A 16,543-nucleotide genomic window follows, 5' to 3' on the forward strand; every position below is an offset into this window, starting at 1 on the left:
TAGTAGTATTAAGCACTGACCTAGCAGCTTTACAGTCATAGGGGAATGAAACACTGAGGGAAGCAGAGAAAAAGGGAGCAGGTGCTAACAACAGGGGAGGGATGGCAATTGGTGGAAAGGGATCTTTAAGCAACCGTGGCAAGAAACAGTGAGGGGCAGATCACCGAGGTTGGGTGGGGAGTGGAGGGTGTGTCGACCTAGGTGTTAGGGAGGAACCAGACATTGTTTTTTGATTTGCAAAATGTTATTCCATTTACAAAGAGAACGAGTGAATAAAGACAGGAACACAATTAAGGGGATCTTAGGGCCTATTGCCATAATTGTTCCCAACGTATCACAAAATAAAGGAACTCCCACCTGTTTCCACCTCTGTGCAATCATTATTTATGCGAGTGTCCTACAATAATTGCCCCACCTAGAGGTTGATCGGTTCTATGAACCACTCTACCATTCTTCATATTAGGCCACACTGCATGGATACAGTTGTTTCCAACAAAGGCGTGGAACGAGCCTGTGACTTTTCCCACCAGGATCTACTCTGCTGTGCTCAAGCTTGTTATTTCTCTCCATGTGATATGATGCTGGCATGTATCTGCAATACATTTTAAATGCACCATTTCTCATTCAGAGAATGAGCTATTGAAAAGGGTTATTTAGGGTGATTGGTGTCGTAGACGGAAGACGCACACTCTTATAAATCCACCAACAATAAACGTGGGTAAAAGATCTAATACTTCAGGAAATGGCCCATTCTTGACTTGATGAACCGCACCACCTGCCCATCGTACTGCTCGATACTGTTCCACCTTCTCTGCATGGCGTATTCAGCCCCATGACATTCAGTAATCATAGTTAATAAATAAGGTCATGGCATAGTCATTGCAATGTTCCATTATACTACCTATGTTCCAGATAACCATACTTTCAGGTTCTCTAAAGCATGCATGCCAAGGTCCTTGAAAGTCGTATTCTCTAATTTGAGAAAATATTCTACTCTAATCTAATACATTCTATTTACATTTTTGATATTTCTGGCTGGTGAATGCATCAGAATTATTCTATCTGATATTGGTGGTTAAGGGGGCCAGTCAGATCTACTTTAGTTATCGTCTTGTTGTACTATTTTCATAGTGTAGGATATATGTTCAAATACACAGTTTATCAGTGTATGAAATGTAAATAAATTAACCACGTACATATGCACCACCCTCCTCGTTGACTTTCTTCTCCTAATCTTGGCCTGTTTGCAGTAAGATAAGGTGCGGGTTGTTGGTGGTAAAAACATAACTCTTTCGATACGATATCTGACTCTTGCATTTAAGTTATTTGAAGGGCATACTGCTTTCCCTTTTACACTGCCCAAAGTGCACGTTTACTTTTGTACTGGTGTAATGAAGGCTGACGAACAACTACTTTCAATACAAAAACAAAGGGGAGCGGGAGACAGACCTGAGGATGGCCATGGTGACTGGGGTCGCAGTCATGAAGGTGGTGACCACGACAAAGAAGAACAGGCCCATGAATAGGGTCATGTGTGTGCAGCTGGACGCACATTTCCCGGCACGGGCTTGACAGATGTTGCACATTTGATCATGTGGGGCGATGCCGATGCAGGAGCAGTTGGAGTAAACCTAGAGTTAATAAATGCAAAATTAGAGAGAAAAATCAAGTGCACATGCATCAAAATGGCTTCTTCCTTACAAGTTCTTTTTACACGACTAAAAAGCATCTGCCATTTACCTGATTCTGTGTATATAGATGCAACTTTAATACAGTACCATAAATGTGTAAAAACAGAAGGTATACTAAATGTCTGGCAAGTGCTCAGAGACAATGGGTCTCAATAGCTACGCAAATATACTTAGTAAAACATATGCTGAGTCCCATAGCTGCTGACTTGTTGTAAGTAGTAGAAGTCAGTGATATCCACTCACAATATGTACATTTTTATTTTTTTATTTAACGTGAAACATAGACAAAGTTGAAAAATCTTTCAACACGTAACAGGAAAGAAAAAGAAAATTAAGATCACACGGCCTTACATGGGCGTAATTGTAAGGGGAACAGGGGTGTTTGTGCCCCCGCGCCCAACTTTCATGGCACACCATTTTGTCCCCATCATTTGGCTGGGGCACCTTTTCTTCAGATGTCATGTTCCCCCCAACTTTTTCAGCAAAGATACTCCACTGTGGCCTAATGTAAAGGGACCATCATTAGCAACCGAGTCTTCCGTTCCCCTTCCCACACGCCATTCAATGCACTTGAAAATCATTCAAAATAGGGGTCAGCTTTTTCCACATGATTGTGAAGAAAATGATACAGGCTTCGTGGCTGCCGTTCATGAACTGCAACCACGTCTCCTCATTTGCACTGCCATAAATGCCAGCAGCCTGGCACGCGGTGGCACTTAGCATCCCTAGTGCCAGACAACTCATAAAGAGACTTTTTGGCAGTTTCAAGCTGGAGCTCCCCACAAAGCCTACAATGGGCCTCATTACGACCCTGGCGGAAATGGAAAAATGATGGCGGAAATGCAATACCGCCATCGAACACCGCTCGTTGCGATCATGACCCGTCACCGTAAAGTACGATGCCATTAGCGACACCGCAGTGAACGGCAACGCTAACTGCACCAAGTACGCGCACGCGCGCCTTGCAAAACCGGAAACACCGCCATGGCGCAACGGTACGCGAATTCTGACCCTAGCGGACATGTACTGAACGCCATCAAGCACGTCGGAAAGTACCATTCCGCCATGGCGAGAAATACGGCATCGTGAACCAACCGTAACTGGCCCACTGAGTGCCTGTACTCCACTCCCTGGCCACATTGCACAACTCCTGGCAGGCGCAATGTACTCACACTATGCAACCAGTGAAATCTACAATTCACCCATGCATGCCAACGTAGAAATGCATGCAGGGGCTCAAAGCGCCCCGTGAGTGGGCATCCATGTACGGCATGTCACCATAGCCGTACTGATGCAGCACAGGCATGTGAAGGTACAATACATCAAAATGAAAATCAAGAACACATGACACAAAACAACAGTAGTCCCCCATCGCTTGCCACCAGCGCAAGGCAACATCCAAAACAGCATCCTGAGGGGGATTGCACCAGCCCTGTACTCTTGCCAGTAAACAAACCAACCATCAGCAGAAGCATGTACCACACAAGTTGGCAGAGTGACTGAGCAGCCAGGCTCATCCCAAGAGGGGCCGATGGGAGCTGCAGGGCACAGATGGCATGAATACAGAAGCTATTCCAATGGACATGACCCCAGTCCCCCTCCAACAAACGCACGCAAACACAGGCACCTGTGACCAGCCACATTCTGAACATCCCATCATTCCACCAATCGACCTGGCTGACAGGCACCAGTCGGCCAAAAGCCAATCCCCCGCCCCTGAACAGCACATCATGTAAACAGTCACAATGGCAGCCCCCATCCGTGACCATACTGTGCTACGTAGGCAAACGCGGCCAGTACAGTACCACACAACTCAACTCAGAAGGCGGAACACAATGCAGATCATCTCGCAATACATACCGCCACAAATCGAAAATCGCTACATCACCTGCAAAGAATAACGCAACACGCCAAATATCGGAATACAATTTAAATGCACATCCAAATGACAAAGGCCTCACAGCAATTTGCTAAATAACACCAAAACATCCATCATCACCGAGGGCTGCATCTGCAATAATTGACCAGCTTCCACTTGTGTGACGCCCTGTACCATCATGGCACACAGGGCCTACATCAACGTTCCAAAAGGCAACATGGAAGCGGCAAGAACCGCAGGTCCGTCCCATGAAGCAGGCACTAGTCCAGCTGAAAGGCCGAAATGTTGAACCTAGCCACCAGTACAGCGTAAGGGCATGTGGCCCATTGGCGATCGTCCCATAAGATCGTAATGGTGCTCCACTGATTCACCCGAAGCTGCAGGTGTCGAGAGTAAAACCCATCTGGAGGAGTGGCGTACAGATGGCATCTGCAATAGGGCAGGAGATACCTGTCACCCAAATGAAACACAAATTAACCGATTGCATTACGGGACTCATGATGCATTACACTCTTCATTCAACACACCAAATCCACACCCATATGCATGCTAGCCCACTCCAAAGGAATATACACACCCCTAAATCAGTATCGAATCATAACAAAATCAATCGAGGTAAATACACCATTGGCAACGTCGGTTACTGTGCATGCGTCCGTCAAGACAGAACCCATGACATGGGATTAGTAACGTGCCTAGACACAAGTGTATGAAGGCGCGTCGAGACAGGGAGGATCCGACAAGGGCAGATAGACGTAAGTCCCACTATGGCAGCCTTGCATCACATAGCGCAGGGGAAGGGGATTGATTCCAAAAACCCATGTACATGGCAGACCCTAAATGGAATCATCTGTCCATGCATCCATTCATCATTCCCTCATCCCGCAATGAAAACGCATGAATATTCACTCACATAATATTTGAAACTTCCATCGCGTCTGTGCGTAATGCAGTCTGCAAAAACCCACTGTGCTCCTGGCCGGATCTGTAGTGTTGTGAAGCAAGATGGATTTGGGAACGTCCTGCCTTATCGTCCACTACGCTATTGCGCATCCCATTCAATTCATGACATTCATTGCCTGCTCGTTATGGGCCCTGTCCCAAGGACATTCAACAATAGAACGTTACATTTCCAGGCAGACCTGTGGGCGTCTCCTCACCGCTACTTCGATACCAAAAATGCTGGCCTTCGAATTCCTCACTTGCAACATTACGTCGAAAAGGCCTCTGTGAACGCTTGCATTCACAATTACATCAATGTAGTGCGGCTGTGTGTCATAATGCTAACTGGCTACAATCACAAATGGGACGCCACGCCCGTCGGTGAAGTACGTTACTGTGCTGCATGAGGGTCGGCCATCGATCGAGCACTACATACCACTGACTCTTCACAGGTATGTAAGCGGCTGCAATTATAGCATGTGTAACAATGGGAGCATAGCATGAAAATCAGTCAAAGTACATCACACTGCCATCGAAATTTGATACATGATTCCAATCCCAAGATGCCATGCGGCCAAATGCAGCCTTACGTGCGGGACGTGCTCGGCCAGAAGGGATTGCATCTGCCACAGATTAATTCAATCAGCACAGGTGGAGGCCATACAGGCCGACAGCATATATATAGCAGACCCAAACCCCTCCCACAACCACTCCCACTCCAAAATGCTACCGGCAGGACTAGCGATGTTGGGCCTGGGGGACCAGATAGCACTGCAAGTACTACAACTACAAGAAGACGACGAACAACAACAGGTACAACAACCGGGCGCACAGGGGAGACGGAGGAGAAGGAGGAGGAGGAGGGCAAGGCAGGGTCAGCAAGGCCCACAAGCACTGCCACTACCACCACGCAGGCGGCCCGCAATCCCACGCCTCCGAGCTGATCCGTTCAACCTCACTGCTGAGCAGATCCACACCCTCTACCGTTTGGACCGGGACACCATAATCGCCATTGTGGACATGACACATGCTGACCTCGTGAGCATGATAGATAGCCCAACCGCCATCCCACCCCTACTGAAGGTGGTGTCTGTACTCCACTTCCTGGCCACAGGCACCTACCAGCACACAGTCGGACAGTTGCATGGCATTTCACAGCCACTGTTCTCACGGACACTCTTCCAAGTGCACGATGCCCTCCTGAAGCATGCCGACGACCACATCACACTACCACGCACGTACCAGGAGATTACCAACGCAAAAGTGGGATTCCATGCACTTGGCGGCATCCCGGGTTGCATTGGTGCCATCGACTGCACCCATGTTGAATTGGTTGTCCCACATGCCATGGAGGTCCAGTACCGCAACCGGAAACAATATCATTCAATCAATGTGCAAATGGTGTGTGACTCCAACAAGATCTTCACGCATTGTTGTGCCAGATTTCCAGGATCTACCCATGATTCTATGGTCCTGAGGAACACAAGAATACCACGCTACATGGAGCGACACGCAGGGCACAGATCCTGGCTACTCGGTGAGTCTCATTCCATGCATGACATCGTGGCCCATTTGATGCGTCAATGACCTTGCAGGAAGGGGGGGGGCTACTTAGCACTATCATTCCACTGACACCCTTTATTCGTCTCATACAGGTGATGCCGGGTATCCACTGAAGAGATGGCTCCTTACACCAATCCGGAACCCACAGAACCAGCATGAGGAGGACTACAACCATGCCCACTCACGTACCCGTGTGGTCATTGAACAGGCATTCGGCCTACTGAAGGCTCGTTTCCGCAGCCTCAGCAGGTCTGGCGGGGCACTCATGTACAGCCATGAGAAGGTTTCTAAGATGGTCATGGCATGTGTCATGCTGCACAACATGTGCATACGTAGGAATGTGCCCATGCCCCCTGACGCTGTACTGCATGCACCTGAAGATGATGATGATGAGGGTGGGGATGTGGAGGCACCTCAAGGAGTCCATGAGGCACAGGATGCACGTGCAATCCGACAGAGCATCATAGATGCATGCTTCTAGCAACCACGCATGGTGCCTATTACATGGAAAGGGGACCTGTGGCACTGTGTGTGTGTAGTACAGGCACATTGTGGACTGTACGCCTATGAAGGCCTCGTACGCAAATATCAATGTCCACACATGTCATTGGATGATAATGAAGTACTGTATTGTGAATGTGATTTGATTTATACACCCTATGGACCCGCCACCCAGTGAAGCACAACACACCCCCTCCACCCTACTACCTCCCCCCCCAACACCAGTGTCCAAATATGCATGCTGTCCGTGGGTAGACGCTATTGCAAGCCCCCTCTACGGGTATCAGGGGCACCCCTGCCCGTGGAGCGCAGGTTCCTGCCAGATCTGCGTTGGGGGCTGCCCTGGACGGAACTTGCCACGGATGATGTCTCTGCCTGCTCGCGTCCATGCATGTCTCTGAGGGTTTGTGAGAGCTCCGAGAGCACACGGCGCACAGCAGCAAGTTCAGCACAAACGTCTTTGGACGTCGCTTGCAGTTCCCCCCTCAGGCTCTCGGTGCTTTTCTCCATTTGTGCTCTCAGGCTCTCGGTGCTTCTCTCCATTTCTCCCCTGAGGCTCTCACTACTTTTCTCTATTTGTGCCCTGAGTGTCTCGGTGGATGTTTCCATGGCTGCCCTGGAACCCCCGCATTCATTTGCATGGTCCTTGAGTAGCGTGGACACTTCCTGCTGTTGCTCGATCAGCAGGTCGAGGGACTGTTGCCTCTGCTGGGCCATGGACATTTGCGGTGGTGTGACAGGGGGGCTGCTCAACACATGTTGCCTTGGCACAGGACTTGTGGGGGTTGGCCAGTCGTCGTCTTCAGGGTGCCCCTGCGTGGTTTCGTCATGGTGTAGGGGATGGAACATGCAGGGGGATTGGGAAAGGTCATGGATGGTACCTACGTCGCCAGCACTGTTTTCCGTGTCGGAGCATGCTGGCATGACAGCTGTGTCACCTATGGTGCTGCTACCACCAGAGGCAGTGCCATCAGATACGTTCTTTGGGGGGACCTGTGGTGCTGGGGTTGTGGACTTGCTGGCTGCTGGGGTGCCTGTTGCAGTCCCCTCCAGTGTGCTGCCACTTGATTCCTGCTGCTGCCGTGTCTTGATCCTTGCACCTGAGGTGGAGGCTCTTGGGACGTTGGTCCTGGCCCGCTTTGCAGGCGTGCTGGTAGGGGTGTCCTGCAGCTCGTCGTTGGTATCGGACCCTGTGGTGGAGTAAAGAGGGCCGAGCGTTAGTTATGGGTCTGTGGGATTTGGAATGGCAACGTATCAAATGCATTGGGGTGGTACATGAGGGTGATTTGGGACTGGGCCTTGGAGGTGGTCTCATTTTCGTGTGGATTGAGGATGCATTCATTTGGCTGCCTGCAGTTAGGGGGTGCATGCTGCACATGTAGGGGTTGTTTATGGCATCTTGATTAATTTGTTTATTCATTCTGACTTTTTGAGGGCGCTGTCAGGGCAAAGTATGTATTGCACTATGGGGTCACATGGTACTGCACATGTTCGTGCTTTGTGGATTTCGCATTGTTTCTCTTGGCCAACCTACCTGATTCTCCGGATGTCGGCACTCCTTTCTCCATCCCTCCGACTCCCTCTATGCTCTCCATTCCTATGGTGGAGGCGCAGATATCCTCCCAGGGGGTCAACTTGATGGGCGACTCTGATCCCCCCCCGGTAGCTGTGGCGATGTTCCTGTTCGCAGAAAGTATGCTGCGTACGCGGATCCGCAGGTCGTCCCACCGCTTGCGACATTGCTGTGGCGTGCGGGGTGTTGTCCCCACCGCACTTACGCGCTGTGCCACCAGGGCCCATATGGCCTTCTTGTTGGCAAGGGCCGTCCTGGTCATTTGACTGGAGAAGACGACGGCGGCATTATCCTGGAGGGTCTCGGTGAGCACGGTCAGTTCCTCTCGGGAGAAGTGGACCTGCCGCTTGCGATCACACGCTTTCTTGGCTACCTTTCCCATATTTATTTTTTTAACTGGGGTTGCTAACGGGTTGGGATGTGTGTCAGGGTCGGATTTTTAATGGTTGTGTTGGGAATCGGATTTTATAGTTGTGCGGCGTGCTGTTTCCCGTTCCGGCCACATGCTTTTACTTCCGTTTCCGTATATTTACGGTGCCCGTAATTTGCGGTGCCCGCTCATTACGGTGACCGCTCATTACGGTGACCGCTAAGATGGGTGGCGGTATTGCACCTGGTGCAGCGTACGGCGGCGGTAAGGGCCGTTTTGGGGTCATTTCCGCCATCGCAGCCTTTCGGATTCCGCCATGGCGTAATGCTCGTGCCCGATGGGTCGGAATGGGCCGCACTTTGCTCCTTCGTGCAATGGCGGAAACGCTATTTACGCTATGGCGGTCCGGTCTGTTGATTTCCGCCAGGGTCGTAATGAGGCCCAATAACTCGGCCGAGGTTTGTTAGACCAGGCTCCGGTTATTTCAAATGATTTGACTGCATTCAGTTTGATCCCTAAATAGTCCCAAACCAGGGAGTTACCCACGAACTGGTGTATGTATTTTGGGCAACTCTCCCTCAATAGGATATATTCAAGGAACAGTGCAGGGTTACTTATCCCAGTTAGCTTTACAATCTGTTGGTCGTGATAGCTTTGGAAAATTATGGATTTAATGATTGTTTTTTGTCTGTAGTAGTGCAGGCACTGAGGATGACCCAGTATCATGGAATACCATCGACCAGCTATCGCAGCAATGTTGGCCATATTGCTGTTGGGCATGAAACTTGTCTTTAGCCGTCCCGCCTCAGAGATGTTTAAAGAGTCATGAGGGGCGTTTGCTAATTTCCAGTGTGTGTTGACACATGACAGTTGGAATCTTGCCGCGCATGGGGCCAAATTAAATTCTAGATAGATCAAATCCACTAGAACCGGTTCCATGTAATAATGTCCCCACAAAAATATCGCCATGCAAAAATATCGCCGAAAAATGGCTGTTTTTTTGTGGGGACATTAATGCATGTGGAACACCCATATAATATCGCCACAACCTTTTCCCGGCGATATTATGTACGGCGACCATATATATGGGGATAGTATTACCTGATACCCTGGAACCCGCGCTGGCAATCGAAAACAGTTTTTTCAGTAATTTGGACTCCAGCCTGCTGATTGCGGGAATGTTATCAAAGGCCCAGGACTCTGCACCATACACGAGGATCGGGAGGATCTTTGCAGTGTGCAATTGAACCAATATCCCTAGGGAATAGCCCTCTCCTCTCCGAGCCAGTTTGGTCAATCCACCCAAGGCCTGGGAGCATTTTTGTTCGAGGAGGTCAATGTGTCGGGTACCTGATAGCTGATTATCAAACAGGACATCTAGATATTTATATTCAATGACCACCTCCAATGTGTTCCCATCCAACCACCAATTAAAAGAGTGGGGCTTCCCAAAAGGCGGGGTGAAACCATAACCTTGGTTTTGTTTATGTTAATTGTCAAAGAATTAGTGTCAGATTTAAGGTTACTTGGAGCCCAGCTGGGGTGAGGTCTAAAATGACTATATCGTCTACATACCCCTTCCATTGGAGGGGTCTATTCCCCAGTTTCGGAGGTATTGAAATAGAATTACTCACTGCCGATCCCATGTCTGCCATGTACAAATTGTAAAGCGGGGGGGGGGCAAGAATGCACCCCTGTTTGAGTCCATGATGGGTAGGAATCCAAGAGGTAGGACTTTCACGCTAGTCTTGTCGTGGAGAACAATTATCAAAGTGAGAAGCCCTGAGAAGCCCTGAGGGATGTTCCATTTGGCGAGTTTGTTGCAGAGCCTGGTCCTATTTACCGAATTAAAGGCAGCGCTGTAGTCGATAAAGGCTACATATACTGTCCTCCGGTAGATACTCCACACTTGCTGGATAGTAGAGGACAGGGCAAGGCAATTGGTAGTGGTGCTCAGGCCTTGCTGGAAACCAGTCTCTTTTAAATGGAAAAAGTCTAGAGCTGTCAGCCCTATTCCATAACTCATCAAGCAATAGGGGAAAGAAGATCTTAGAGGGGGCATCCAACATCGCTAACATGCGATAGTTGCTAGGGTCAGTGCGGCCACCCTTTTTCCAAATAGGTAAAATAATGCTATCGGGTCAGGATGGAGGGATCATCTGGGATTCCCCGATCCAGTAGAAGAGCCAGTTTAGGGCGATGGCCCAATGTGTGGAATCAGATTTAATCAAGGAGCTGCAAATTGCATCGGTGCCCGGAGCGCTAGGCGATTTACTTCTCCCAATTAACTTCAGAATATCAGCTGGGTCTTTAGAGTAAACCTATTTATCCAATTGGAGGTTTGAATATGGAGCAGCCATATTTGTCCTCACCAAGGTTCTGGTGATGTACTCTGCCCATGCTGAATGTGAAACGCTGATTACATCGCGGGTCACAAAGGAATCACAGTCAATGATCCTCCAGAACTGGTGAATGTCGTTGGTCAATGCAAAGCCCACTAGGAGAACACTCTAGTTCATACCTATGATGTCTCCGCCATTTACGATAGTTATGTTTGACCTGGTTGGTTTGAAAAACAATTTCAGAGGGGTTGAGGGCCATTCATGATAAATCCCTCAAAGAGGAACGCAGTTCTTTCCACTAGTTCTTTCCGCTTTTTGGTAATTAGCTCGTCAAACAAGTGTTTGCGCGGTCTCTTAGTGGCCAATCATTTCTTGCAGTAAAAGTCTTAGAAATAATTGCCTGTGAAACCTTCAATGGCACCAGCTGCACAAGTGCCAGTGTTTTCAAGCTGTCTCTCCTCACCGTTCCCAGCATAGACATTCAGAGCCAACTGCATAGGGGCCACTACCGCCATCATTCTGTGATCATTCAAAGACAACCGTTTCAAATAAGGGTTAATTCTCAGCTGCCTTTCTGGGGTCAAGTGTGGTGGGTGCATGAAACAATTCATACTGACCAGAACGGGTAAATGGTCACTCTCTAGTCTATGGATCACGCGCATGTCATATCAGAGGTAGCAAAAAAAGCGTAATCCAAAATGCTACACAATTATGTCCAATTCCAGCATATTGGGGGGCGGTGGGATCAGATGGCATAGATTCATTGGTTATTTTGAATCCAAAGGAATAAAGAATGTTTGCCCATTCAAGGCCCCTCTTACAAAAACGAGCAAGCACCTCCTCATCCGATGAATTGGAGGAAGTACAGGCATCTCGATCCGAGGGGGCCAATTCCTTAGGAATCCTAGAATTAAAGTCCCCACAGATGATGCAAGGGTGGCAACCTAGATGGTGATGGAACAGGGCCTCCACTTCAGACATAACCTGGGCGTGTGATATCCTATAAGGGGGATCAAAGATATTCACTATGATAAGGTACATGGGGCCCCCACCAGAAGGCCCAGATGGAAATTAGATTGTTCCTGCTAGTATGATAGGCGAGTTTGGAACTGTTTCCACAAAAGGTAGGGATTCTTAGCTGCTAGCATTATTCCTCCACTTGGGCGGCCCCGTGGGACCTGGACGGCCAATGTGTGGAGTACTTGCCAACAGTCAATAATCAGTGTATTCGTCTATTTGCTCCAACAAGCCGCCACCCTCACGCAAATAATAATGTCCACGGGTATTCCAGCTAAAAAGCGTAGCCCCTGGGACTAGACTGGGAGCTAAAGACCAGATTTATGGTGCTGGGCCACCAACCTAGCCAGCAAGGCCCAGTGGGCTTCTTCCTTTTGGCCATAATTACTGGTTCTCACACTGCATGCTAAACTAGAGACAGCAATACGTGTTTTGCTGTCTAAGTTACCTGTGTGGTATGTCCCTTCACATCTTAGTGGGGAAAATCTCTTACCATACTCAGTTTCCACCAGCACATATTCATAGCCCATACGGCACAAAGAACCCCTGTGTTCCGTACATATGATAGGGTACTATTTGCAAAAAAGAATACAATTGAAGTAGGGTTAGATACTTGTTCACATATATCCACAATCTTTATGTCATTGCTCTGGATGTGTCGCAGGGGAATGATACCATGGAATAAATCCAGTATGTGTGCACGATTCAAGACCAGACCATTGTTGGGACAGAAAAGACTTTGTATATGTAGGGCCTTATGAGTTGTGCTGATTTTGGAGTCAGCCACCCCCCGGTTAGATTTCAGGTCAGAATGCCGCTGACCCCTCTCGTCAGTTTTACCCTTGGGTGCCTGGTCAGCAATCACTTCCAGATCAGTGTCTGCAGAGGTGGTAGAGCCAGTGCCCAATGCTAACTGCCCGGGATCTGCAGTCATATTACGTTCTGGATGATTGTCGGGCGAGGATTCCAAGTTAGTAATTAGGCCATGTCTTCCAAGTCTTTAGCCACAACCATACGTGAGGGAAATGAATGTATAGATCTTGCAATCTTCTTCTTGTTTAGAATAAATGATGTCATTGTAGAGTTCTTAGTTGAAGGCTTCGTTGGGGCACTAGTATTCAGGCAACCTGCAAGGAGAGCCCATAGGCTGTTCCCCGTCCAAATCAATTGACAGGATTCTGGTAGGTTCCTCTGAAAACACTGCACAGTTGGTTACAGGCAAAGGCCCCTTACTCACTTCTTTAGTTTGATTCGTGGGTTGTCTAGATTAAAACATGGGATACACAGGTTTGTTTGCACAGGCCTTTCCAGTCACACCCTCATACTTCAAGCGCTTCTTCTTAGTTGCCAGTGGTTCATACATAAGCACATGTTTGATGTGTTTGTGCGATTGACCTCGCCTAATCGGCTCAAGTAGGCAATCAGTGAGATTCAAACCAGAGCATCCCAGCTGTGATCCAGGTTTAGGCAAGTCAATGAATTGCTTGAAGGCAGCTGTTCTAAGTTGGGTGGCATAGCCATGGGGGGTGTATTGGAGGTAACAATGGTATGGCTGACATCTGGCCATCAAAAGAAACAAGCATAGAATCCACTGTAGTCTTGGCCTTTGCTAGTTGTTCAGCTTGGGTTTCGAGCCTACTTATGATTATCACAGTTTTGTTGGTAAGCTCCATTAGCAGCGTCTCCAAGTTGCTAAACATCATCACAGACAGAATTAGAAAAATTGGGTGAAGAGGGCAAAGGGAGGCCATTAGAGCATTATAATGTTACAGGTTGAAAATCCGTTATGAGGGACGCGGTCCTGAATAAAATGGGCTCTCACTATCCAAAATGGGTTGACTTGTATCAATGGTATGTGCTGTGATTGGAGGCAATGATTCTAGCTCAGGTTCTGGCTCCGAGCCGACTTCATTACATATTTGTGGCCCTGGCTCGGTAAAATAATTATGGCCCTCTCGAGAAGTTTCATGTGGCACAGAGCTGGATGTGGGATCATAGAAAGAAGAGGAAGCAGCATCAAACTGGTGCACCATGACATTGGTAAAAGCATTTACCACAGTAGTTATTGTCTTAGATCCCAAGCAGGCGACACAAGAGGTGCAGTTATTAGTTGGTGGAAAGTAATCAGTCATTTTATAGCTCGCCAGGTTACCTTTCAAGTCCCCCCCAACTTTACTGTATGTTGGGGGCAGGCGCGAGCAGCGCGCAGAGTATTTTTAGCGGGATGTTCATTTCATCCAATGTAAGATCGGCACCCTCCTCAATACTTGGTGGCTCACACACCTCATACAGGGAGGAAATGGGTACTGACTGTGTGTCCATAGCGCCTAATTATTGCAGTGCAATGTGTTTTGCTTCAGGGGCAGCAAAGGGGTAGACAGGCCGGCACTTCAGTGTAAGCAGAAAAGGGGGGGGATTAGCCCGAACTGGAAAGGGAGGAGGGAATGGCAATAAGCACAAGCCACTGAATGCTCCAGTAGCAGAAGGGACGGCACAAGGTAGTGGTACAAGCGCAAGGAAGAACAAAGCAAAATCAACTTACAGGTTCAAGATAGCAAAAGTCTGTATCCCAGGAGAGGTGCACATTGAAAGGAGGTGATCAGGGCAACCCGCTTACGGCAGATATGCACACTGCTGCACACCGCATGTGTACCACGCTGGGTTTAGGTTTTAAGCAAAGACCTCCTCCAGGGCAATGAAAACAGTAAAGAGACAACAGGCAGGACTCCAGGCTCAGCAAAACTGCACACTGCCACACACTGCACGCCTATCGCACCGGGTGTAGGTTTTAAGCAAGGACCTCCTCCAGGGCAGAGAAAACAGTAAAGAGACTCCAGGCAGGACTCCAGGCTCCTTCAGGCTCAGCAAAACTGCACACTGCTGCACATCGCGTGCATACCATGCCGTGTGTAGGTTTTAAGCAAGGACAGGCTGTGGAGCACTTAACAATCATAGGTGGAAGAAAATGGTGAGGGAAGCAGAGAAACAACAGAGTGGGTAGCTAACTCTAAGGGGGAGAGTGGCCAATTTGTAGGCAAGACATTGAGAACCAACCTAGGGAGGAAACAGTGGGCATAAGGTCAAACAGTCTCAGGTAGGTTGGGGAGTGGAGGGTGTGTGGGTCTAGGTGTTAGGGAGGAGGCATTCCTTGAAGATGAGGTTCTTGAGCTCCTTCCTTAACTGTAGAAGCGAGGGGGTGAGTTTGATGTTGATGGGGAGAAGGTTCCAGAGTCTTGGGGCATAGACAGAGAAGTTCTGTCTTGTGGTTCTTTCCTTCCTACACCGGCAGAGTTCAAGTATGCACATGTCTCTACATCTGGTGGATCGTAGGCCTCCAGAGATGCTGAGTTTCTCGATAAGGTAGGTTGGGGACTTTAGGTTGACAGCCTTGAAGATGATGCAGCAGGATTGGTAGATGAGACGGGCTTGCAGCGGGAGCCAGTGCAGTTCTATAAGTATCAGGGTGAAGTGGTCGAAGTCGCAGTGTCCTTTGATGAGTCATGACACAGCATGCAGGACACATCTCAGGGGTGCCAGGGAGTCACTAGAAGGCCTTCTAAAAGGGCATTGCCATTATCAAGGTGGGAGAAAACTACTAAGGCTTGGACAACGGATCTGAAGTTGCTTTCTGGGATAAAGGGCTTGATTTCTGAAAGAGAGAATGTAAATTCCAAGCCGTTTGTGTCTTCCTTGCTATCTGCTGTTTGAAGGAGCAGTGGCTGTCGATGTCAAACTCAAGGGATATGTCGCGGGTGGCCAGCTGCAGTGTGAAGACCTCCAGGTGCATAACAGAGATCCAGGTCTGGATGTCAGGGAGTTCAGTGTTGTTGCTCAGCAGTAGGAATTCAGTCTTGGAGGGGGTTGAGCTTCAGGTGGGCACTAGACCTCCACAACTTGATTAAAAAGAGGAAGGAATTGAGGCTGTGGATTCTTTGATGGAGGATATCTTGAGGTAGAGCTGAGTGTAATCTTCGTATTGGTGGATGTGGATGCTATGTGGAGTGAAGAGGTTTCCAAGCAGCTCTATGTAAAGATTGAAGATCACAGGGAGAGGATGGACTCCAGAGGTGATAGTTAGAGTGGGTTATCAATCCATCTATTGTTGTAGTGGTGCATGTCATTGTGGCTGTTTGGAAAAGAATAAATTCCATAATCGTTTAAGCAAACATTTACTCTCACATTGCCTACATTGGACACTCAGACGTATTGTGGAGTGGCACATTGTATCACGGCCAAATAAAACATATATATTCTGTATTTAAAATGAATAGAACAATAAACAGACACATAGAATACAATGTACTGCTCAAAAGAAAGTATCTTTTACCAAGCCTAAGAAAGAGAAACCACGACACACAGCACACTAGCAAACGCACACACAAACACACAGAAAACAGGTATATACGAATTAATATACAGTAAGACACTTCAGACAACTCACCCTAGATCAAGTTGTAGGTAATCAATTGTTCATTGAATGTATAGGAACATCTTTCATAAACATTTCCTCAGTTCAGTCCTCATTTCTCTTTTTTCCTCACATTTTGCCAATTTTGCAAAGTAATCCCCTGGCTTCCAAAACTTCTCCCAGCGAGAAAGTCTTTTAAACGTTTTAGAGATTGATGTATGACATCTCTTCCAATCACAAAAGAGTAGCTCCTAGGG

At 48.2% G+C, this 16,543-nt stretch overlaps 1 protein-coding gene across 1 annotated transcript in view; it reads right to left on the reverse strand.

The window, feature by feature from the left end:
* Positions 1-16,543, reverse strand: part of SLCO4C1 (solute carrier organic anion transporter family member 4C1) — an 812,270-nt gene that overhangs the window by 123,388 nt on the left and 672,339 nt on the right. Inside the window, exon 10 of the mRNA XM_069625459.1 lies at positions 1,450-1,631. Within this exon, the coding sequence (XP_069481560.1) occupies positions 1,450-1,631 (182 nt within the window). The remainder of the gene's footprint in view (positions 1-1,449; positions 1,632-16,543) is intronic.

Source organism: Ambystoma mexicanum, chromosome 6p, assembly GCF_040938575.1.
Source record: "Ambystoma mexicanum isolate Mex_15411 chromosome 6p, UKY_AmexF1_1, whole genome shotgun sequence".
Lineage (NCBI taxonomy): Eukaryota > Metazoa > Chordata > Amphibia > Caudata > Ambystomatidae > Ambystoma > Ambystoma mexicanum.